General features: G+C 41.3%; 2 protein-coding genes across 2 annotated transcripts; one reads left to right on the top strand and one right to left on the bottom strand.

Moving 5' to 3' along the window:
* The first annotated feature begins 1,015 nt into the window (after positions 1–1,015).
* Positions 1,016–3,016, top strand: GPR27 (G protein-coupled receptor 27). The gene has a single exon (XM_063123420.1). The coding sequence runs from the start codon at positions 1,016–1,018 to the stop codon at positions 2,171–2,173; it is 1,158 nt and encodes a 385-aa protein (XP_062979490.1). The 3' UTR covers positions 2,174–3,016.
* Positions 3,017–12,907: 9,891 nt separating this feature from the next.
* PROK2 (prokineticin 2) lies at positions 12,908–25,054 on the bottom strand. Its single transcript, XM_063123419.1, has 3 exons — positions 24,983–25,054; positions 17,687–17,812; positions 12,908–13,033 (listed from the first exon to the last, which is right to left on the bottom strand). Exons 1-3 carry the CDS (start codon positions 25,052–25,054, stop codon positions 12,908–12,910), a joined length of 324 nt encoding a protein of 107 aa, XP_062979489.1.
* Between the last annotated feature and the right edge of the window lie 788 nt (positions 25,055–25,842).

The following is a 25,842-nucleotide window of genomic DNA, read 5'->3' as shown; positions in this document are numbered from 1 at the left end:
GCCTGAAGATCCTCTCCCTCTCTCCCCCCCTTCTCTCTCCCCCTCCCCTACTTTTGCGCAGGCTCAGCCTGCCCGCCTCCCCCTAAACTTCTCTCCCGAGCAGCATCCCCGCCGGAAGTGCAGCAGCAGCCAATAATAGCAGGTATTTCTCCCCCGGACTCCGGCACCTTTGGTCCCTCCACGAGCCATCGCGGCGGCGCCTTCGTCTTTCCCCGGGTGGCATTGGAGAGGCCCGCGCCGATGGCGATGGGGAGGCGGAGGAGGAAGTGGAGGAGGGAAGCCCGGCATCCCCTGCGAACAACGTGCTGTAGGAGACGGTAGAGAGCGAGCAGGAGGGAGCAGACAATAGCAGGGGGCGGCGGGCGAGGAAAGGCAGCGGCGATGCTGCAGGAGCGGCGGCGGCGGCGGCGGCGACGCGCCCCTGAGCCGGGCAGCGGCATGTTCGCGAGCCGCGCCTCTGCCAGCAACCTGCCCGCTTCTCCTGCCCCTCTCCTGGGAGCCTTTTAAAGTTGGACGATGGCCGCGCCCTGACCCGCCTCCCCGAGAGCCTCGCGCCACCGACCCGCAGGGAAAGCCCGCCCGTGGCCCGGCGGCGGCTGAAGGCGAAGGTGGCGCGGCGCCGCTGAGCGCAGCATGCCGGCATGGGGCCGCCTGGCGCACGCACAGCCTGAGCTCTGCGCCAGGGAGAAGGAGCCGCTGGTGGGCGCGAGAGCCAGCAGGGGAAGGCGGGAGAGCGAGCGAGCGAGCGCCGGCCGGGCGGGGCGCCGCAGCTCGCCCGCGGCCGCGTGGAGACGCGTCCAGGCTCTGCTGCGGGGTGGCATGGGCGCCGGCCGAGGAGGCGCCAGCGACGGCGCTAGCTTGTCTTCTAGGCGAGAGCACCAGGTGGCTGAGCCAGGCAGGGCGAGGAGGCGGCCGTAGCTGCTGAGGGAGGAGCCCCACCTCCTCCTCCTCCTCCTCCTCCTCCCGCTCCGCTTTGTTTGGGGAGCAGGTGGGCGACCATCCCCAGCTTCGCTAGATGGCGAACGCCAGCGAGCTGGCAAGTAGCAGCAGCAGCAGCAGCCCGCACCTGCCCAGCCCTGGCGGTCTCCTCAGCGCCTCTGGCCTCAAGCTCACCACGCTGGGCTTGATCCTCTGCCTCAGCTTGGCTGGCAACGTGCTCTTTGCCTGGCTCATCCTCAAGGAACGGCACCTGCACCGGGCCCCCTACTACTTGCTGCTGGACCTGTGCCTGGCCGACGGCCTCCGCTCCCTGGCCTGCTTCCCCTTCGTCATGCTCTCGGTGCACAGCGGGGCCGGTGCCTGGCCACACAGCCCACTCAGCTGCAAGGTGCTGGCCTTCCTGGCTGTGCTCTTCTGCTTCCACGCCGCCTTCCTGCTCTTCTGCGTGGGCGTGACGCGTTACATGGCCATTGCGCATCACCGCTTCTATGCGAAGCGCATGACGGGCTGGACCTGCTTGGCTGTGGTGTGCATGGTGTGGACCCTCTCCATGGCCATGGCCTTCCCGCCTGTCTTTGATGTGGGCACTTACAAGTTCATCCGGGAGGAAGAGCAGTGCATCTTTGAGCATCGCTATGTCAAGGCCAATGACACGTTGGGCTTTATGCTCATGCTGGCCACTGTCATTGCTGCCACCCATTTGGTTTACATCAAGCTCCTCTTCTTCATCCACAGCCACCGCAAGATGAAACCGGCACAGTTGGTGCCAGCCATTAGCCAGAACTGGACTTTCCATGGTCCTGGAGCCACTGGCCAGGCTGCTGCTAACTGGACTGCTGGCTTTGGCCGGGGCCCCACCCCTCCTACCTTGGTAGGCATCAGACAGAATGCTACCCACAGCCAGATCAAGCGGCTGCTGGTCCTGGAGGAGTTCAAGACTGAGAAGAGGATCTGCAAGATGTTCTACATGATCACCTTGCTCTTCCTGCTTCTCTGGTCCCCCTACATTGTGGCCTGTTACTTGCGCGTCTTCATCAAGGCCAGCACTATCCCGCAGGTCTACCTGACAACTTCTGTCTGGATGACCTTTGCCCAGGCAGGAGTCAACCCCATTCTGTGCTTCATTTTCAACAAGGAACTCAGAGTGTCTTTCAGAGCTCGTTTTCTCTGCTGCCAAAGCATACAGAATACCCAAGGCACCATTCTGTGTGATCTGAAGAATTTTGGGATGTAGTTTTCTCTTCCTATTTACACAAACAAGTTAATAATCTTTACCCTTTTTTATGCACTTGAAGGAGACATCTTGATATCTCCCCAACCTTTAGGTTCTAAGAGGGTTTTTATGTATGTGATAGGGGACAATTTGTGTGTGGGGTTGGGGTGGGTAATAACACATGGCTCCAAATTTCTTGACTGCTTCTGGCATTTCTACAAAAAACAATTCTGACATGGATAAAAAGGCCATAATTTTGTGTTAATTTTTTTTAAAACCCTACCAGTTTTGATAAATGCTAAGCAATTTTATTCCTGATATAAGATTTGATAAAAGGCCAAAATGAAATTTTATACTGAAGTTATTTTTGATGACCTCAAAATATTGTATTACAGTGTTTGTTTTTAAAGGGTAACCAAGAAAGGAAAACTACTGTGTTAAGAAGTCAGTTCTTGGTAGGGAGCTTTGGGGTTAATTTTATTTCAGTCCTTAAAGCCGCAGCGTTCTAACTTTGCCTGACATAGAAACATGGGATGCAGTCCTAACCTACATACTAATCGTACTCAAGTTATTAGGTCGTTTCCTATTGACCTAAAGAGAATTAGGTTCACTTGCTGTGATGTAGAGCCAAGTTACATTTTCTTGTTGCACTGTTCCTTTGATAGTATCTGGGGGCCCTTTGAAAAATGATAATTTTAAAAGCAAAATTATCATATATCAACTTTAAAAAATGTCAGTATCAGGTTTTTAAAGTACACTGACTTTCATACTTTACTGGCTTTATAAGATGTTATCTACAAACTGGATAATACTTGTACATTTTGACTGTTTTAATAAAGCACTGTCCAATTTTCATACATGAAATGGCTTTAGAAGGGTTGGGTTATGCTTTGCTATCTACTGTTGTCTCTATCAATGTGTGGCTTGCCTACAGTATAGTACGGGAAGAACAATAGAATTCTTATTTGCTCTTAGATTCTAGCCCCAGTTCAGAGGATGTGTATTTACTTAGGATTAGGCCCCATTGAATACAACAGGATTTACATCTGAGTAAGCATACACAGAATTGGGCTGCTACGTATTATAAAAAGCACTACATGTTTCTTAAAGGCATCTTTTCAGTTTATGGCATATCTGGGGGGCATAAATAGAACAACTAACCACGCACTTTTGCAAAAAATTTCAATTTAAAAATGGCTCTTCATCTCTTAACGTCAGAAGAGTATCTAGATAATTTTGGATCACTAATTTTAGTAGACAAAGCAGTTCCTGCACATAATTGCATAGCCGCTTATCTGCGTTGCCCTATTATGCCAGAGATCATTTTTAAATTATTAATGTCCTAGGATTTTTTTTAAAAAAAACCCTGCAGATTCTGCAGTGAAAAGTTTCTAAAAATATAACTGCGCTAACGGTTGTTACTTTAACTACTTTTGCTGAGTTCACTTTTGGAAATACAGAAGCAGAGTTCATCTCTCAGATCTGGTTTTAAAAAGCAACAGGGAGGAGGTTAGTGCTGCAGCAGATGTTAATGTTTTGGCTGTAGGACACAACAAGGTGACCAAAATAGAGTACTCCTGTCATCTAAGTCTTTCAAGAAAATAGACGTAAAAATTTCTGTATATGTTGTAGTCACGGTAAAAAATATTTTGGTAGTACTGGGTGAAATTGAAATATATACGCCATTTACTTTCTTCTCAACCTAAACTGCCTTTACTGCTTTAAGAACATATATGTATATTTGTGTGTGTGTGTGTGTGTGTGTGTGTGTGTGTGTATATTTCGTTCTCAGAGAAATTCCTTCCATTCATATAAGGGACTCTGATTAAGTGGAGGTGCCCATTGGCAGAAGAGGGAAGGGAAGTTACTTTCGCTGATTTCCGCTTGCAGCCTTCAGCACCATCTTTCGTGCTGCTCTGGAAGATACCCCAACTCTCCAGCACAGATTTTTAGAGGCCAGAGTGGGAAAGCAAAACTGGTGAAAATGGTCTCCTCCCTTTTGCCAGCAGGGGTATCCAATGAGCTGATTTCATTTTTGGGATGTCCACAGCTGAGTCATTGTGTATAAGTTGGCTCATGAAATTGTATTGCTTGGTATGTTTGGGCAAGTATAAATGCTTTTGTTTTATTATAACAACAATTCCAAATATACCCAGTGACAGAGATGAAGCTGCAAGCTGCTCCAGGCATGGTAGCTACTGTGCAGCCTGTTCCTATGTGGGTTTACTGGAAGATAGCCCAATGTGTTCCGTGGTACTTTTACTCCAGGTGAGTGTGCATAAGATTGCGGCCTGTGCATTCTTAGCAACGCTGGGGAAAAATAAAACATGAAAAGGAAACAAATAGTCAAGTAGTTCAAATCAGAGAAGGTATAAATAGGATGTTTTGGAATATATGCATAAGTGGCTGCTGAAGAAGGAAATATATTTCCAAAATGTGTTTGGTTTATTAAAGCTTTTTTTTGGAGGGGGGGCGCTTGAGTACATCTCTTCTGTTTTTTGACACAATTTGTGCCTTTCCCTCTCATTGCTTTTGTATGTTTTTTTTAAAAAAAGAAAAAAACACTGTAGAAACAAAGAGCAAGGTTGTTTTTTTTATGATCTGAGCTTAAAAACGACATAGACCTCAATGTTATGCAGAAAAGGAAGAAGATCCATATTAATTGAAGAAACATGTCAGAATATAAATATCCCTATATTGTAACTAAGGAGTAGCAATATGTTTGTATATTTAATTATGCTTTATCAGTGGTGCGAGCCTCGTGTGGCGCAGAGCGGTAAAGCGCAGTTTCTGCAGCTGAAACTCTCCCCACGGCCTGAGTTCGATCCCAGCGGAAGCTGGTTTCAGGCAGCTGACTCGGGTCGACACAGCCTTCCATCCTCCCGAGGTCGGTAAAATGAGTACTCAGTTAGCTGGGGGAAAGGTAATAACGGCTGGGGAAGGCAACGGCAAACCACCCCACTATAAGGCCTGCCAAGAAAACGTCAGCGAAAGATGGCGTCCCTCCAAGAGTCAGTAATGACTCAGTGCTTGCACGAGAGGTTCCTTTCCTTTCCTTCCAGTTGTGCAGTTAGGTAATTTTGGACCCTGGACTTAATGGGCTTATGGGAGTCCCCTTAGATGGCTATGTATAAACTGTAACCATGTGCGTGCCTGGTTGACTATAAAATGTTTTTGAAAATAAGAAAGGATACTGTAGCAAGGAGCATCAGCCCTAGCATGCCCAGGGTGGCACAGATGCTGGGCCTGTTTGCCCCCCCCCCCCCCGGGGAGACTGCTAGTTCCAATGTCGGTGGGGTGGTGAACTCACTCTGGATTTCAGTCAGAACTCTAAAGGAGTAACATCTAGGTTCAGAACTGAATGGAAACCTTTTATAGACTTTATGCAGGATCAAGAAAATAATTATTTATTTATCTGTGGATTCAATGAATAAGAAGAAAACTTTAAGGTAAAAGAAAGGGGAATTTTGACTTTTGTAATTATAGAGCAAGAGAAAATATTGTTACATATTTTTGTTGTGGAGAAAATCGGAAGCCCATCTTAATTTTGTATGTTTTTTTAATGTTTTTTTAATCTGTCTTACTTTGTGTTTGTTAGTTTGTTATGTTTTGAAATAATAATAAAAATAGTACAGGAAGAACTCTAAAGGAGCTATCTAGGGTGTTGAACTCAGAGCAGATTCACTGCCCCATGGCATTGGATCCACCAGCCTCCACTGCTGCCCCTTATCACTCTCTGGGTCGTCATATTTCCCCACCCCCATTGACTGTGGGGACCTAGCTGCACTACTACACTTTACAATGCTATTGATAGTATAATATAAATGAATTCAATATCATTTCAGTATTATACACAGCAAGTTATGTAGTAACTATAGATGGACAAAATAGGTGATCCTTATCAATCACACTCTGTCCCAGTAAATAATATAACCTTGAAAATAATAGTGTAACTCAAGCATATTTATATAATTAGAATCCAAAGGACTGTACAGCAGCAGGGAAATAAACCCAGAATTTTGGCAATTATCTATACTCCTTTATATACAAAGTAAAATGTGGGTGTAAATGAGTGGTAGAGCACATACTTTGCATGCAGAAGGTCCCAGGTTCAATCTGCATCATCTCCAGGTATAGCTGGGGAAAGACCCCTGTCTAAAACTTTGGAGAGGACAGTGTAGAGAATATCGAGTTAGATGGACCAATGTTCTGAATTGCTATAAGGCAGCTTCTTATATTTCTATTAATCTGCTCTTAAATTGTGTGCCCAATGACTTGGAAGCAACCATCAAGAGATACTAGAATGATAATTTATGATAGAGTAAATATTTGGAACATAGGAAGCTGCCTTATACTGAGTCAGACCATTGGCCCATTTAGCCCAGTATTGTCAACACTGACTGGCAGCAGTGGCTCTCCAGAATTTCAGGCGGGATTCTTTTCCTTGTCCTATTTGGAGAAATTGGGGATCGAACCTGGAACCTTGTGCATTCAAAGCATGTGTCTGTAACACTGAGCTATGGCTGCTCCTCTTTAAAGAATAATTATAGTTCGTTAACATTAGTAATGAGCCGTAGTTGATGGCGCACATGGTGCTTATTTCCTTACTACTAGTATTAATGAATAATATATTATCCATGGAAAAGCTGTGTTAATATGCACCACATTAACTAACAGCAGTGGTGTCATGTGTGTAGTACTTTTAAAATGGTCATACACATGAACCCAAGTGTGAGAATGCTTAACTCATATATTTGATGTTCTGCGTGATGTTGATTTAAAAAAGCTTACACACTGTGCAGCTGCAATGCCTTGGGAGTGGAGGGGCGGAGGTGGAATCTCAAAAACCAAGGATTTATGAGTCATGCAGTGGAAGATTACCTAGAGGACCTTATAAGGTTTCTGTCCATCTTTTATGGAGCAAGGGACCATACCTCAGTGTTAGAGCACATGCTTGCATACAGAAGGTCCTAAATTCAATCCCTGGCACCTCCAGTTAAATAACAAGGAAGAGGAAGCTGGCTACAATGATGGGAATTTCCAGTCCAACACACCCAGAGGAGACCAACTTGGGGAAAGCTGTTATAACTTACAGCACAATTCTTTGCATATTTACTTAGAGAAAGTACAGTGGGTTGGATGTATATTTCCATTTGCAACCTCATTTCTTAGGCCAAATAGATGTGTAGACACAGTAACCCAGCTACAGAGGAAAATGTAAAAGAAAGAATGAATATTAAAGTATGTCTCTCTCTGGAGAAAAGGCCTACTTACATCTCTCTTCATCATGTGCATCTGTTTAAACTGTCTCATACTATTGTCTCTCTGCCTCTGAAAACATGCTGGGTACTTTATGGCTGAGTGCCACACTTCTTGTAAACAGGAAACAGTTGAATAAATTATATATCTAGGCCATGGGGCCAAACTATTTTAATGCAGCACTTATCTAACAATACGGCTTGCACAAATTAATTTTACATTCTTGTGAGAATCCTTTTCTGTTGTTCAGATTTCATTATGACTAGTGCAGTAGCTCTGTGATGAGATCTATAGCAGCCAATAAGGCTCTGTTCTTCATAGTAAGTCATGAACATTTGTAGAAAAATAATCACTATCCTTTTCTGCTAGAAAAAGATTTTAAGTCTTGAAGTTGTGGTGCTTTGTAACAGTCAATGGAGTGATTTAGTGTAGTATTATTTCACTTCCCCATACCACTCAGTCTATTCCTGTCTGTCACCCAAGCTTTAGAAGAAGGATGATGGAAAGGAAGCAGTTGTTCAGTTTCACTGACAGAAGTAAATCAAAGAAAGGGTTTGTTGTTGTTAGGTTTTGCAATTGGTTACAATGGTTTTTCATGCTGGGTTTGGTGGCTGCAGCTTCTTTTATTGGTTGATAATGTAACCTAATCATCTGAAAATAGGTTTCCTGGAGGATCACTTTTAAATGGGACTGAGGAATGATAGACTTGTACTTCTTCCTTGTATAAGTGGCCTATTTGGCAATTTCTGTTTCTTGTTAATACACTACTTTTTTTTAACACCTCCTTTGCCTTTAGGTTGCAGCTGGAAGATCTATACAGAGTCAAACCATCGGTTCATCTAGCTCAGTATTGTCTATGATTGGCAAAAGCTCCAAAAGATCTCTGACAGAGAATGACCTGACAGCACCTTTTAGGGGGACAGGTTGGCCAGGATTCCTCTAGTTGCTGACCCCTAATATAGCCCTTCCACATTTCCCGTTCTGTTTACTTCCTTTAAGACCATGTGTGGGTGGGCACTCTTAAAATGGATACACTATAAGGGAGTACAGAAAAATGAAATATTTAATTCCAGTCAAAGAACGTTTCTATCAAGGTATCAAGGTGTATATAGCTCCTCCAAAGGATGTCCTGTCTGAGGGATCACACTTCCCAATTAGCTCATCTACACCAATACAAAAGACAGATCCAAATCTCTACTCATTTTTACATAGGTCATTGTGAAAACTATTTTCTCGTAATTACTTTGTGTTATCAGTCAAATAATTTCCTTAATATAGGCATTGCCTCTGTAATTCATAATGTTATGAATATAAAATATTATTCTGTCCTTTTCCAGTTCTTGTGATACTAAAAACTCCTGCTGGAAAACATGTTCCATATTGTCAAGATCAAATTCTTGAGACATCTTGTTTAAATCAAGGGATTCTTAGCACCTTCTGTTTCTTCAAAGCACCCATCTGTGCATTGTACACATATTTTTAAAGTGTGTGTGTTTATGCACTTGCGCAAGCAATAGGCTTTTGGAATACTGTCATACTTGGAACAATATGTATATTGTTATGTCTCATTATGCTGAGAAGGCTAATTAGTCAAGTATTCCATTATGAGGCGCACTGGGGACGTATCCTATAATGAAGATTTTTGTATTTCAGACCAAGCTGAGACAATGATTGAATAGCTAAGTCTGATCATTACATACCTGCTGGTTCAGTAAGGACACTCAAATGAAAGCAGTACTAAACTAGAAAGATCTGTCAGCTAGCAAATAAACAAGGAAAACCGACAAGCCCAGAAATGTCTTGAGTTCAAGACACCTTAGGATGCACTCTTATACATATTAGTTAGGAAAAAATACAACTCCCACGATGCCCCAGCCAGCTATGTGTATTTAGACACAGTAATGTACTACCACTCCCAGCATTCTCCAGACAACCAGAAAGCCATGACTGGTTGGGGCTCCCTAACATTAGAAAACATTTGCACCTGATTAACACATGCAATTATGTTTTCCTTTGTTGGAAAGCCACAGAAGAAATAGCCAAATTTTAACTGGCATAGAGTTTTTGCACAAGGGCAGTGCATTCTTCTTGATATCTTTAACTGGTGTGTTCTTTCGGTCAGTGAAGACTTTGTAGTCAACAAATAATGGCTTTATGAAAAATAGCTTGCCAGTTAATGAAAGGCCTGGCAAAGTTTTGTCCTGACAAATCTCTGTGAAATAATGTGCATGGCTGAACTCTCTCTTTCATAGCTCCATAAATCCAAAACTAATTTATTGTTGTTCCACTTTATAAGGTTTATTGTAGGCTGGTGCTTCTGGGCCTCTTTACATAATATTGAAAACAACATACATCTCAGAAGCTGAAGAAAGACCTTATCATCTAAACTACAATATTTCATAAATTCATGCATTTGAGGGGGAAAAAGTTAATAAAAGAACTACCAAACAAGAATCTAATAAAAGAGTTTTATTTGGGGGAAACCATTTCTTCAAGCACAGGGGTGACTAATATAGACACTTCAAGGAAAGATAAACAATTAAGCCTGATGTACTATAACAAAATTACTTTGGGACTATTTCAGAATCGATTAAGAAAAAGTGTCAAGAGTGCACGTTTGTAGACCTCTCTTTTTGACACTACTATTGTTGGTTGTCCAGCAGTTTCTGGAAGCTCCATCTTTCCTTCTACACTTGGTCTGAAGTACCCAGAGATTTTCAGCAGAGAACACCTTATTTGAGTGATCTTTCTGTTAATAAAGATGAACTGACTATATGCTTTGTTTGTTTTCAGATATATTGACATGAGAAATCAGAGCCATGTTATGAATCAGCAAAATCTAGCATTAAGCTGGATTGCCCTACAACAAAAATACAGCCCAGCTCAAAGAAAACTAGGTTGCAAATGGTTTTGCTTAGGCTTTGACCTGCAGCTTTTCTACATACAGAGGGTTGGATCCAGAATTATGAGTGTGCAATTGAGCTAGAAAAAGACCTCCCCACCCTTTCCAGGGCCGTGAAAATGCTACATGGAGAGTCAGGAGACCTTGTTGAATAGGGTGGGCTGTGGTGCAGAGGGCAGGGAAGGGGAAATCTCCCCAATTAAGCGGAGGCACCTTCCATGCAAAGTCTTTCTGTCCACTGAAGGCAGATGTTGGATGAAACCCAGGGATTATTTTTTTAAAGGGGAAACATTCAAACATGCAACCCTCCACCAGCAGCCTAAAATAGTATAGTCCAAATCTTTTTCACTTGATTACACTGTTTGTATAAGCTGGTCCTTAGTGATCTCACCTAAATGGAATATCTTAAAACTTCATTTCATTGGCCCTAGCTACATAACACTGTATGTACACAGGCAAACAAATCCATGTGTGACTGCTATATGCAATTTGCATAATTTCCCTCCTACATGAAATTTCTTTTGACATAGGAAATTCATCATACGTGATTTGCTTCACAACTATGGTAATCCTTTGGTCAAGTTTCACATGCATTGAGAAGATAATCCAAACTATAATTTAATATATATTATTCAAGTAAATAGTTCAGATTTGCTTTAACATCACTAATTTCTAAAGAAGGAAGATAAAAAAGGGAAATGTTGTAAAGAATAAAGCTTCTTAGGTTACAATCCTATACAGTGTACACAATACAAACCCTTCTTATCCAACTAGGTGCCTTCCAGATTGACTTACATCTCCAACTGTCCCTGACCATTAGCTGTGTTGGCAGGAGATGATGGGAATTGAAGTCCAAAACGTCTGGAGGGCACCAAGTTGGGAAAAGCTGCTGTACTGTACACACTTAGTTTAGAGTCTGTCCCACTGCACTCACTAGGACTTACTTCAGGATAAACATGCATAGGATTATCATGTTATTTTTTTGTTTGTTTGTGTCTGACCATATGTAAAAAGTGGAGCTAAGAAAAGAATTAAAACACCTCCATGAAGTTTTACCTTTTTTCATGAACCTTTGACTCTCAAAAGCATATGCCTAGGAAAATGATGTCAACTTTAATAAGCTGCCTTTTGAATCATATAGAAGGTTGTGTCAAATTTGGTACTGGGTCTCCTAAGAAATCTTCAGTAGTGCATGTATTTGTACACAATTATTAATACATTTTTTCTTAATTTAATGTTCATAGGTAATAATACCTTTCATGGAATAAAAATCAAAGACTACTGTGCAATAATAATAATAATAATAATAATAATAATAATGTAAATAAATAAATAAAATGTCATACTGCCATTATTCTGATACAGAATTGTTGCATAGCAATATTGATATATTTACATAACAAGAAGTTCAAAAGACTTTCAAACATATAGTTTCAGACAAGTTGCTAATTTATGCCAGATGAAATTCAAACAATTCTTCTCATACTTGGATAATTGCTAGATTTAGATTCTTTAAATAGCCTATTAAAATGTAAGCACTATGGAGTATATTTGTCAGTATTAAAGAAGGTAAAAACATTGCCCAAACCATTTAAGCAAAATTTTGTCTAACCTAAAAGTAGTATAATGGTTACAACAAATGTGTAACTGTAATATAATACTCAAGGCAATTGTCATGTATTTTGTACTACTGTACAAAATACTTTTTATCAGGCTTCGTAGATGTGGAAGATTCTTGGTCCTATTTATGTATACTTTCTTGGTAATCCTTACTTAATATTCTAGATGTCTGAGCTGACAAACCTTAAGACCAGACACTATCAGAGAGAGTTAACACAGTATTTCTTTAGAGGAGCACAGGCTTGCACAATTTGTGACTTAATTAGCTAAATTGCATCACCAAAAGAGAGCACAAAAGAGGACAGCAATTTTGCGTAATATATGTATATGCAAATTTATATTTTAGGTGCAAATTTAGAAGCAACTATAATTTAAATATAAATCCAACATATCTTACCATAGTGGAGAAGACTGACCAGGTGACTTATGTGACTGCTCAATTTGCTGTCCCAAGTGCTAACTGTAGAGAGGTAACTTGAAGGGCCCTGCTGTCCTTCCTTATGACTCTTTGATTTTAAATCAGACTTGGGCCTTAGCTAGACCTAAGGTTTATCCCGGGACCGTCCCGGGGTCATCCCTGTTCAGAGGATCCTGGGAGCAGGCAGGGACAACCCTGGGACGACCCTGGGATAAACCTCAAGTCTAGCTAAGGCCTTGGATAGGCGAGCCCATCAAGTAGAAGATATCTTCTTCCAGCTTTCCAAAACTGTCCTCTGTAAAGTAGGACACCTGGACACTCCAACCTCAGCTCATTTTCTCCCGTGCTGTTAGAAAAAAATTAAGAAACATCCCAGAATTGCTTAGGTGAAAATGTCTTGGCTGTTATTAATGATGGTATCTCAATAATATCAATATTTACAAGGCAAAAAAGTATGATAGAAAATTTTCTTTGGCAAACAACTTCATCACAATAACAAATAAGGGACTTAATACATGAAATAAGGGTTGGTACAGAATCCTTCCATATGCTTTTGCTAAAAAAACATATCTTCATTTTTGAATCCTGGTAAACATTTGTATTTACTAGGGGGAATCCGGACACAAGCCAAGTTAGGTAGGCACGGACAGCTGTGATGCATTCTCCTTCCCCAAAATGGAATCTGGAAACAAATATTTAAAGTTAATGAAACTGAGACAAAAAGAAAACTCATCAATAGGACCTAAACTACACCAAGCAGGATATTGCACTGTGAAAGTGGTATGAAAGCGGTATATATGTGACAGGAGCTACACCAAGCAGGATATTGCACTATGGAAGCGGTATATGGTATGTGTCAATGGGTCCCAACAGTTGTCAGTGCACTTCAATACTGCGATAAAGCAGTAGTGTGGCTCCTGTCTTTTATATACTGCTTTCATAGTGCAATATCCTGCTTGGTGTAGATTAGGCCTGAGTAGTTCCAGAACCCACATATTAACATGGAAATTTCCACACTGCTTTTGAACTAGTTCATGGAGATTCAAAACACCATATTTTATCTTTTTTGTCTACTGCACTATTTTTCTATATTGATGTTTATTATTTACTACATATTGTGACACTGATCCTCTCTACACTAAATTACCACCACAAAAGAACTGTAAGGGTGGAATGGATTATTAAGGAAGCATCACATCTTTGTAAAGGCCTAATTCAAAGTTGGCAGATGCTATCTTACATATGCTACTTTGCTTCAGAAGGGCCCTTCCAATAGGGACATCCCTATTTGTCATATATGTGGGAGAATAATTATTTCTTTTGCTTTCTCAGATACAGAACTCATTTTTGAATATACAAAATTCAACAAAATCAGTTTTGGAACTCCACACTTTTCCTCATTAAACTCATAAGGTTGCAAATGGTCTCAAAATATTCTAACCTAATTGCTGCACATGCAGGATTCATTATACTTAGACCATCTTCAACAATCTTTTCATAAAAATGGATTTCTTTCAGTCAGAAGTTGAGTGTATTATTTACAGTTGAGAACTTTGCTTTATTTTCAGCCAAACTCAGCAACTCCACAAATTTCAAGGAGGACAAGTCAGGCAGATCACTAAAAGTATGCAAATGTCAAGGCAGGGCAGAAAAATGGAGGAGGAAATTGTGCAAAATGCAGTGGGAAATTATGTAAAATTCCTAGCAGCAGACATTCACTCCTGTGTACTTACAACCCATGAAAGAAAAAACATTTTGCGTTTGGACGTCATGCTAAGCCACCCTGCAACCACCCACAATAACAACCCACCATGGCTTAGTATAACATGTGAATCAGTTCATTGTGAGGCAAAGAAATATAGATAGTTGTACAGGTATTCATTAGTCTATGTCAGTGGTGACCAAATTTCTAGGCATGTGACAAGTTGAATCCAAAGAATGGGATAGTGCCATTTATACCACCAAACCCCTCTCCCCAAAGCCTTATTATGTTTTTCCCTGTAGTCTGCTTTATTAGGCAGCAGGAACAATGTTGGGCAAACAAACGGAATTACAGGCCTGAATCTATGCCAAATAAGGTCTGTGGACCCTTTATTTCCAGTTCTGGTGTGCTATAGGCCTCTACTGCCTGTTCCATATTGAAGTCAGATTTGACTCTCATGTCTATATACTTAGTACTAAAAAGCATGGATTTCATAGTATTATGCATATCCCCAAATAATATATCCACTGCAAATGCTTCATTTGAGAACAAAATAGCTGTCAATAATGGTGATTCATAGTATTCATAAAAAACCACATTGCAGAGAATTAGGCCTTAGCTAGACCTAAGGTTTATCCCAGGATCATCCCGGGGTCATCCCTGTTCATGTAAATGACACACGGGATCCCAGGAGCAGGCACGGACGACCCTGGGGCAATCCCGGGATAAACCTTAGGTCTAGCTAAGGCCAGAGTCAGCACTATGGAATAATGGGCTCAAGTTACAGGAAGCCAGATTCTGGCTGGACATCAGGAAAAACTTCCAGACTGTTAGAGCAGTATGACAATGGAACCAGTTACCTAGGAAGGTTGTGGGCTCTCCCACAGTAGAGGCATTCAAGAGGCAGCTGGACATCCATCTGTCAGGGATGCTTAAGGTGAATTCCTGCATTGAGCAGGGGTTTGGACTTGATGGCCTTATAGGCCCCTTCCAACTCTACTATTCTATGATTCTGTGTATCTAGCAGCCTCATCAGGAAAACACAAGAACAACTTTTATTTGTATTAGCTGTTTTCAAAGATTAATGCATTTTCTTCTTTTACAAAGAAAGCGTTTTCTTTACAAAAGGAATACAAATATTTTATTGGAACTAAAAAATATCTCTAAGAGGTGGCAGCAAGGCTAAATGAAGAACTCACAGTGTTATCTGAAAGACTAAAATTTAAACCATGTTCCGACTTAAGCAATATGCCTTTAGCAATCTCTGATCAGCTTATATCAGTTGGCGGTCCCCCTTACAAGCTATCCGTGTGTGATTTAACAAAGGGTGCCCAAGGCTAATCTAGTATGAAGACAAAATTGCCTTTCAATTTAGGCTTGTCCTTGCAGATCAAGTTTAAATACAGTAGTGTGAGAATATGGAAAATAGAAATTGGAAGTGTCTGCTTTGTACCTGACCAGCAGACAAATGGTGAACTGCAGCGTTTGACACTGAATAGTCTTGTAACTTTTACGGATCATATTTAAAGGCAAATGGAATCCTGAACGTATTAGCCATTTCAGCTTCAAGGCTATTGAATTGCTAAGACTAACTTTAGAGAATTGTAAATGGCTTGACATCTGAAGTTAGAAATTGTACGATGCAATGTCAAGAGTTTTAAGAAAATGTCACCAGTGACATTCCTTTCTGCTTGTGCTTCAACAGTAGACCTAAAAGGAACTGAGCTGGAAGCTAGTGGCTCCTCTCCTCATGGAATGGAATGGGAACAAAATGCTAAGGTTAGATGAAAGATTATTGTGCCTTCTCAGATCTAGAGGTTTATAGAAATAAGTCCTGCCTGTTTGCACAGACACAATCCCACAAGAAGAACCAAAGATTCCCACATGGGGTACTAGTGAGAACCTTTGCAAATCACAAAGGCACTGTATGCAAAATAAGAATCAAAATGTTGTTGTTTTGATCTTGCTAATGTCTTAAATTTTTCACATTTATTTAAGATTGCAAGGTCATTCTGCCACCAGAGTCACACACACACACAAAAGCTATGTGAAGCATGGAGGGATCCATTGTTAGAATAGAAGCTGGACTGAATTATATCCTTAACAAAAGGCATAGGGAAATAAATGCAGTAATTACATGCACAAGATGCAGCAGATATGTCAGTTACAGAATATAGGCATACGGTTTAGCAATAGTAAGAGAGTACAACCATAAACTATGATCCTTAACTGTTAAAAACCCCCACCACACTTTTGAAAAGAAAAAGAGGCACAAAGGTTCAGGCCTGTGTGGGCATCCTGCCATTTGCTCTGGAAGGAAGCTTTGTTGCTTCATTCTAACTGTATGTGAGAATAAGGTGTGGTTGCTAATTGGTGAGAAAAGTGCACTCTATACATGTTCCAAGATACTTTACTTAGGGTGCAATCATGTGTATGTTGAAACCCCAAAAAAGGACCTCCAACTCCCAGAATTCCTAGCTGGGAATACTGGGAGTTGTGGTGCTTTAAACATGCCTAGGATTGTGTCCTTAATGGTATATTCTTTCCAATATCTTAAAGAAGAGGACTGGAAACAGATGAAAGCAGGTGGGTACTAAACTAGGCAACGTTAACAGAAAGCATGTGGGTAGTGAAAAGATAGGCTCTGATTCCGTCAGGTGATACAAATGCCCGTAACCTAATGCATGTTAGTAGCCCCATAAAAAAGAGCATTTTAGGCACAATCCTAAAATGGCTGACTGGGGAATGCTGGGGATTGTAGGGCTTTTTTTTCTGTCTCAGCATACATAGGATTTCACCCTTAAAAGTTTATATTAACAGTGTGTGTGTGTGTGTGTGTGTTTTGACTTAATTTCTATGGAAATCAATTGACTGAAGTACAACTAACATCATCTGGATTCAGCCTGGAGTGTTAAAGGACTGTCTTGAAATTAACAAAAAATTGAAAGGAACTTGATCACTAGGTTGTAGCAGTCTCACACCAAGCAAAATTCCTTTGCCTAATATTGTGTACCTACAGGTATTAGAAGAGGAACTTTTAGTCATGTTTGTGTTACACAGTGGTGGCAGATTGTGAAAACATGACTCAGAAGTAACAGTATGAATAGGAAGGTCATCAAGCTTAGAATAAAAGCTCTGGTTTCTAAGCAATGTGGTGTTTCAAATTATATTTTACGCGGATAATATTTAAAAGCAAAGAAGCAGTCTGTCTTCTCTGTCTTGTAGAAGGAAACAAAGTGCTTTGATTATCTGAAGTTTGCCTACTCAAATGAGTAATGGCTCCAGAAATCAATAGCATAAACATGAATTATCACAAGTGACTTAAAGAAGACAAGAGTAAATACACTTTAAAATGTAAAATACTGATCATGTTCTATAATGCAGGAGAGAAACATTGCACCTTTTTAAACCCATAGATCTTTTATAGAATAGTACTGACAGTAATATATTTATTTGCGTATGTTGTTGTGATGCTATTTCCATAAAAAGACAACTTCCTGGGTAATGTATATGTTCCTGCACTTTTGCAATGGATAACAATTTATGCAGTTTGACTTACAACAAAATATATTCCTATTTTCTTCTACCCTGTCAGTTAGAGTATCACACATGGTACCAGAATAACGTACTAACTTTATGACTCAAGGGATGACAGTCTTCTCCCAAGCTGCCCATTGGTGTGCACATTCGAAGGCTTCGAATCCAGAGACTAATAGCACAGCACATGCCTCCACCACATTGCAGATCTCTGTCACAAGCCTTAAATATAATAAATAGACACACAGTATTAGATCAACAAAATTACTAAAAATATCCTAGGCTGTTTCATTACCGTCTCATATATCCAAAAGGTTGCATTTTAAAAAGTCTTTGCTTACGCAAGGACACTGTTGGAGACAGAAATCTGAGCAACTATCAGTATTTTAAAATGATACTTTGGATAATTCACATTATATTCTTAAAACTTAGCAGGCAGAATCCAAGGCTGCCTATTCACTAGTGGAGCTGGCCACTAATTCTAGTCTGCATGCAGCCAGTCCTGTGACTCCTGGTCCGCAAGCACCCCCTACGGCTTGCAGAACTGCAATTTAGCACTTCCGGAGGCAAAGCCCCCCCAAACAAATGGAAATGCTTGGTTCTGGAAGAGGGGCAAGTCAGTGGAGCTCCCTTATGTGAGCTAAATCATGGTTCTGCAAGCTCTACAGGCTGCTTGCAGACCAAAAGTGGTGAGGATGGCCAGCCTACAAGGGCAGCATTAGATTCTGCCCAGTGACATAGGCCCTTTCTCCACCTAAGGAAAATGGATTGATTGTCCAAGGAAAATGGAGGGATTGTCCAAGGAAATGGAGGGATTGTCCAAGGAAAATGGAGGGATTGTCCAAGGAAAATGGAGGGATTGTCCAAGGAAAATGGAGGGATTCTCCCTGCCTGCTCTCAGGATCCCCTGTGTGGCATTTGGATGCACAGGAACGATCCCAGGACAATCTCGGGATATAGGGCTGGTGTAGACATGCCCTTAGACTTGTTTGGTAAACGTTTAATTATTTAATTTTTGACAAGTGGAAGCCACATATCAAATGACATATGCTGTCAGTGTTCAAATACTTTTTTCTTAGTTTAGGGAAAGGTAACCTCTGGCCCAGGTCCAATTCAAGTCAAGTGGAGCTTATTTAGTTATGTCTTTAGCTGGATTCAAGTAACAATATTATTTTCTATCAGTATTAAGGCCAGATAGAATGAAGTGATGGGTCAGTGATTATTTTACTTTTCAAAGAAATAGCCATGTTAACAGGTTGTTAATTAGCTTTTATGTCACAGAAAAGCATAGCATATGGCATTTTCATGAAATGAGTCTGGCATTAGGTAAGGTATATTGCTGATCTAAACAAACTATGCAGATTTTGAAAAAAGTATTATGACATGTGATAAACTGCCAGCAGTTGGTGATCTGACTTTTAAAAGGTCTTGTTGTTAGACTAGAGGTAAAGTATTTCCACAACAATGCCTCCAACCACTTATGGGGGGGGGGCAATCCTGAGAGAAAACTTACTCAGTCTGGCTCACTAACTGAAGAACTATCCTTTTTTCCTAATAGATGGAAAGCTTTTTTATTTTTTGGATATTTTTATTGCAACTGTAACTCTCTGAAGGGTATAAACAGAACATGTTATTAATTTTTTGTTACTGCCCTTACTAACTGAAGTACTGAAGTAAGGCCAGTGTGAAGAGAAGGCATAGTCAGGCACTTGCTGATGGCCCACACCCCAGCAGGGGAGCACGGGAGTTGTTATCCCTCTTCACCATTGCAATGTGCTTGCTCACCCACCTCCTGCTCTGGCCCAAACAATATTGGTGCTGGGAAAGAGGAGCAATAGATGCCACTATTTGCTCAGTGGCTCTCTGACTCACTGAGGGAGGGGCCCCATTTAGGATGTCTTGGCGAAGGGCCTCAAAGACCTGAACTGAAGATTCAAAATATAGCCTAAGCCTAATTTTACAGTGGGGAAAAATCCACATGGAAACAGAAATAAGAAAAGTCAGCTGAGCAGTAAGAACATCAAAATATTTTTTTCAGAGGAATATCCATGTAGTCTGATGCAGCAAAAACAACAAAGAGACTGGGTTTGGAAGATCATAATGGGGAAAGAAATTATAGGCTTCTCCCCCCCCACCCCCATGCATACCTTGCATATGACCGCCATTTGCACAATCATGATGCAGCTTGGGTTGGTGTGTCTTCTAAACCAGGCATGTGTGCGGCAAGGGTAGCTTCGTACCCACCCACCCTAAAATCCATGTGCAGTAGAGGTTGTAGGGTGGGTACAAAGCCACCCGGCTTGCACTGTGTTGTGTACCCAGTTTGGAGAATCTGCCAACCCACATTGCATTGTGGGGGATTATGGAAATGGCAGTCACAAGCACAGCATGTATAAGGAGGTGGGGAGAAGCCACAATGGCTTCTTCTCCTGTCATGTTAAACTGAACACAGCCAGAGTATTGTGGCACCTTAAAGCAGAGCTTTCCAAGCTTTTCATGTTGGTGACAAACTTTTTAGACATGCATCATTTCACGATACAGTTAGTTTTACTAGCAAACCAGAGGTTAAACTCACCCCTTATAAGAGATATGGACACATACATAAATTGTAATACGTTCGTGCGACACACCTACACACTGCAGCCGACACACTAACGTGTCGCGACACAGAGTTTGGAAAGCTCTGCCTTAAAGACTAACACATTTATTTTGACATGAACATTTTCCACTTTGTAAAAATAACCTTAGTGAAATCAAGGAATACATTCAGGCAGCATCTTATATATCCTTTTCTGAGCATAAGCCCCATTGAACATAATGGAATCTACTTCTGAGTAGGCTTGTAGAGCTGTCAGATTACTGTCCAGTGTCAGATTACTAAAATTAGTTTACTTTGAGCCCTGATTTATTTAAACTTCTAAGATTGCTAAATACTATAAGATTCTCCTGAACAATAACATAATAAATAAGAATGAGTTTATGAGCAGATAATGACACTCAGGGAAACATTACTGTCCACGGAAACAAATGGTCAGTTTGAATGGTTCATTATGCATATAATTATACTCTACTCAGCTGCATAAATATTACATAATTTGAATAACAACATTGATATCACTGTATTCATTTGGCAAATATTTGTAGCTTGAATAAAAATAACAGTTTAAGCTGTATAGTAATATTAAAAAATCAGGAATATATTTTTCTACTAAGTTCAAAGATAAGACATATCTTGGTTTATATATCAAAGGGGAAGAAAGGCAACAACAATTTCTAAAAATTGTCCCACAAAATATAAATTGCTGGATATTAAAATATCAATTGGATTTTAGTTTATCTTCACATTTCCCTATTTTAGCTATCTTAATTTTGTAGAAGTTTCAATTTATTTACTAGCTCAAGTTGCAGCATAGAGTTAACCCCTCTATATTGCCCTGCACATAGAATTGCTGCACAAGACCAAATTCAATGTTGTTGCTTTGAAATAGTGGCCAAATAGGTACTTGGGGAAGATCAAAAGCAGTGGATCAAAGGTCTTTCTCTTGGCATTATTATCCCTTTCTTCATCTTACCCTTTCCACTTCCTAAAGTTGTCCCTTCCTTTTCTAGGATTTGGACAGCAGTTGCTCCATTTCCTCTTCCACTTACAGACATTCCCCCCCCCCTCAAGACGACAGAACAGGCTCCCTTATATATCTACTCAAGATATTTTCATAGTGACAGTGCTTGGAGGACGTTCCTAAGTATACACGACTTTAAATGTGTTGTCTGTAGCATAAAGTGAAGTTTTCCTTTACATAATAGTAAGCATGAGGGGTAGTTATGTTTTTTTAATTGGGACCACAGCGCTTTCGGTGGTGGGTTAACCCTTCCCTTGCTGAGATAGTGACAAAAATTCACCCTTCTGCAGCAATTAGCAACAGATAAAAGCCCTCATTGGTGCCAATGGGAACTTTTTTTCTTTTGCTAATTACAGTGAGGGAAGGCCAGGTTTGCCAGATTTGTAGCAAGGATGGGTTAATAGTCCCATCCTTGTGCATTGCAATCCCAATTAAAAGTGGAGGTCCCACTTGCACTTACTATTTTTTTAAAAAAAACCCTCACATGATGCAGCAGGCAACACATTTGACAGCAGGTGTAGGCCTATCACTCCTGTCTGAAGTGAAAAGAGGGTGGGCTTCAAATAACAAGTACATTAATGAAAAATAAAATGTTTAAAATTAGTAATTTACCAGAAAATATAATGGGATCACCAATAATTTCTTTTCCTGTTGAAGCTGTAAGTTGATTAAATAAGCATTAAGAATACGACACTCACAAATTGCTATGTGGCTTTATTCAGTACTCAGCAGATGCTGTTGTTGAATAATGTATATTTAAAGGGTTAACAGTTCTGTAAATGACCCTAGAAAGTAAAGGGCTATTGCCTCCAAACACAGATATTACTCTAAAGTTACAGGTGCTCCTTCCATTCTTTCATTAATATGGAACGGTGTGGTGTATGTGTGTGTGTGTGTGTGTGTGTGTGTGTGTGTGTGTGAGTGAGAGAGAGAGAGAGAGAGAGAGAGAGAGAGAGAGAGAGAGAGAATCCCACTCTATGGCCCTTTCTACACCTAAGGATTATCCCAGGAATTCTTGCTTTGTGCCCATGCTACTCCCATGTGCAAAATTCACTTCTACCAACTCTCCTCTACCACTGATTCTTTCTTGTGCAGGAGAGCATAGACTGGATTTGGGCTTCCCTGAATAAACACAGAGGTGCTAATTTAGCAAATTTCCTTGAAATGACATTAACATTAATAAAATTAAAGAGTCCTACAATGGTAAGAGGAGTAGTGGTTGGCAGAAGCAGGTATGAGATTGTTACTGTAATCCTTTGTTTTTACTGAGACTGTCCAAAGGTGCCAATCAACTGTTAAGCAGTAGAGAAGGATAAAGTCACATTAAGCATTTTTTAAGAGAGACATACCATTAGTTCAATAGGATAGATGGTGGAATGGAATCTAGGTGTGGCATGGTTCATACTACCTACTTCCCTTCATTCATTATACCCATCATGCTAATTGTATATGTTATCAGAGGCATTGACTGCATTGCATGTCCTCTTCCAAATTGTTCGCTTCCATCCTCCTCCTTCTCTTCCTCTTTTTCTTTCCACCAGTTTGACCTTGAAAATGAGCACTTGACTAAACAATAGAAACAAATTGCAGGGTGGGGAGTATGTACAGTGAAATTATAAAAGGCTCAAGATGAAAGATCAAAGGCACAATGGATCCAATACAGAACGGACAAAAGATGCAGAAAAAGAAAAAGTGATTCCTATTGCCAAGTTAATTCATTATAAAGCAGTTTTAAAATATGTTTGGAGAAACTTTAATGCTGTTTCTATTACTATTCTTTCTTTATTTTTAGGACTAAAAGTCTTTAGCAACATAAGAAGCAGGGACATATTTAAAAGGATAAAATATTTTAGACTATTTGTCTACTCTGCAGAAAAATGTGGTTACTGCATAAAATCTTAGTTTGATTTCCAGACTCTGTGTACAAAAATGAATACACGTTTGGAGCTTTGGAAAGAAAAAGGAACTTTGTGAAATTGAAGCTCAGGTTCTTGTTGCCGTACCTCAATTCTGCACAAAATTATGTAAAAAATTTATTGGCAAGATCACAGGAAACAGCAAATCATTTTAGATGTTTCTTTGAAAAGGGGTGGGGTGGGAGTGGGGTGGGGGGAGCAAAAACATCCTCCAGCATTAGAATCTCTTCCAAAGCTCAGTAAACTTTCCCAGCATGTCTAAGAAATGAAATTTGGCACAAAAAGTAGATTTGGGGACCCCAGGAAGTAAAACCAAATCCAGGAGAGGCTTCACTTCAGAAAGGGATTTCTTCATAAATTAACAGTGGAATCGTTTATCTACTCAGAATTTCCACTATGTTCGGTGGGGTTTATTCCATACTAAGTCTTTGGAATTGTTGCAGCCTAAAGCTCCCAGCTTGGCTCCCTCATCCATCCACTTCCAAATCCGGCACAACTGGGTGAGGTCAAGGAGGCTTTCAATTCCAGGTTAGGACAGCACAGCAGGGGCAACTTCTTCCAAACTCTTCCACCGACCAATCCGAACTTTTGAAATAGCAGGCAGGCTATAGAAAGCAGTAGCCCTCTCAGCCTAAAAACAGCTGCTGTGGGAAGAGATTCATAAGACTGCAATCCTATGCCATTTTCCTTGGAGTAAGCCCCATCTAACTCCATGGGACTTACTTCTAAGTAGACATGTGTAGGATTGCACTGTAAGTTATCTTAAGCAACTGAGGCAACTTCCACGAACGCACCTCCCGCTCTTTTCCCCACCAGCGTCGCCAGATCAGAGACCTCTTCAGATACACTCTGGTACAAATTCTGTCTCTCCCACGATAGTTCCAGGCACGCACAACTTCCTCCATAAACCTCCATAAACTTCAGCCACTTGGCTCTCAGCGCTTCCACTGCATCAGGTGGTGGCTCTGATTTCGGTATGGCTGTGAAGCCATTCCCGTTTTCAATCAGAACTAGCCAAAACTTTGACTGAGCTATCCAAGGTTCCTAACTTACGTTGGCGATAGGGCTCAGCACCTTGGATAGCTCCTTGAGAGTTCTGTCTGAAACCCAGAGTGGATTCACAACCACACCGAAAGCGCAGCCTTCACTGCCTCCAACACCTGCCCTCTCCCACAAGTAGTAACTCTCCCCACTCACTTTCTTAATATCTCCGCCCCTGCAACCCCGCCTTGACAATTCGTAGGTCCCTGCCATCCCCATCCCCACCCACAAGGAAAGAAGTCGACTCCGACCCAGCCAGACCCACCTATTCCTAGGTATTCCACTTAGCGAGCTTTAGCGGGAAACTCCAAAGGCGAACTACCTCCGTCACAAAAACAAAAGGAACACAATCCCAGAGCAGTGGCAGCTTTTCCTTTTGACGGGGGAAAAATATCCTTCCTCCCTATAGTGGAGCACCTACCAACAACGCAAATGCGAAATCTCTCTCTCTCTCTCTCTCTCTCTCTCTCTCTCTCTCTCACACACACACACACACACACACTCACATACACACACACACACACACGACCCTCCAAAAGAAAAGAACCTATGATATATGCATTCATTCCAGCTTTCTCTGTCACATGCCCAAACCGCTATTCAGCCCTGTCCTGACACAGCTGCTGGTACTTCTAGCCACTCCCGAGTTTCCCGCCAAAAGAGCCTGCAGAGTCAGAAGACAGGACCCCACCCCACACGCACGTCCCGCCCGCTGGAACCGTCGGAAATAACTAGTGTCCCGCCATTCCTTGTTTATGTGTGTCTGCAAGTATATTTGCAAGCGCTTCCCTGTCCCGAGAGGCTGCCTCTCTCACCCCAGTGATGACCGCAGAGTCTCCCGCTGAGAGCAGCAGAAAGAGGAAGGGAGCACAGCGCAGGCTCCTCATGGCTGCCTCTTTCTCTCCCCCGGGCTGCGTCTGCAGTTTCCTGTGCTTTAAGCCTCAGTCGAGGTTTCCCTCAGGGCAGCAGCAACGATGAGAAGTGGCAGAGCTAGAGCTGGGGCCGCTCCAGCCGTTATAAAGCTCAGAGCTGCCATTCAGAGGCAAGATGAGTCACCCACCCAGCTACCCCGGCAACGCTGCCGTCGGGGGACAAGGACAGAAAGACACACACACACACACACACACACACGCGAATATATATATATATATATATATATATATATATATATATATATATATATATATATATATATATACACATACATACATACATACATATACATATACACACATACACACACACACACACACTTGTCATCATACAAAGAAGACACTCAAGTGGACATCCAAAGAGTAGCACAGCGATTCACTCACATGGAAAGTCACAAATATGAACACAAAAGTCCACAATCATACCAAAGGAAAGACATGAGGGCATGAAAAATAAAATGGCCATACTTAGGGTGACAGTAATGTATGCTCCAATATAGAAAGATAGGCACACGAATGTACCCACAGTCCGAACAAAGGATACAACCATTCCTAAAGAGTGACACAGTGATGTACCTGCCAATCAAGTTGAAAGAGAAAGAAAAGACGGATGGCAGAATGATGTACTCATATAGAAGTCTACAGAGTGTGGCCTCGGTCATTTTACTAGCTGTGAGATGGATGAGATTGACTATTTTGTATACTGAAAAGTGCTATAGAAATAATAAGTGGACTAAAACAGA

Source organism: Elgaria multicarinata, chromosome 3, assembly GCF_023053635.1.
Source record: "Elgaria multicarinata webbii isolate HBS135686 ecotype San Diego chromosome 3, rElgMul1.1.pri, whole genome shotgun sequence".
Classification (NCBI taxonomy): domain Eukaryota; kingdom Metazoa; phylum Chordata; class Lepidosauria; order Squamata; family Anguidae; genus Elgaria; species Elgaria multicarinata.
This window is presented reverse-complemented; position numbering and strand designations above follow the sequence as displayed.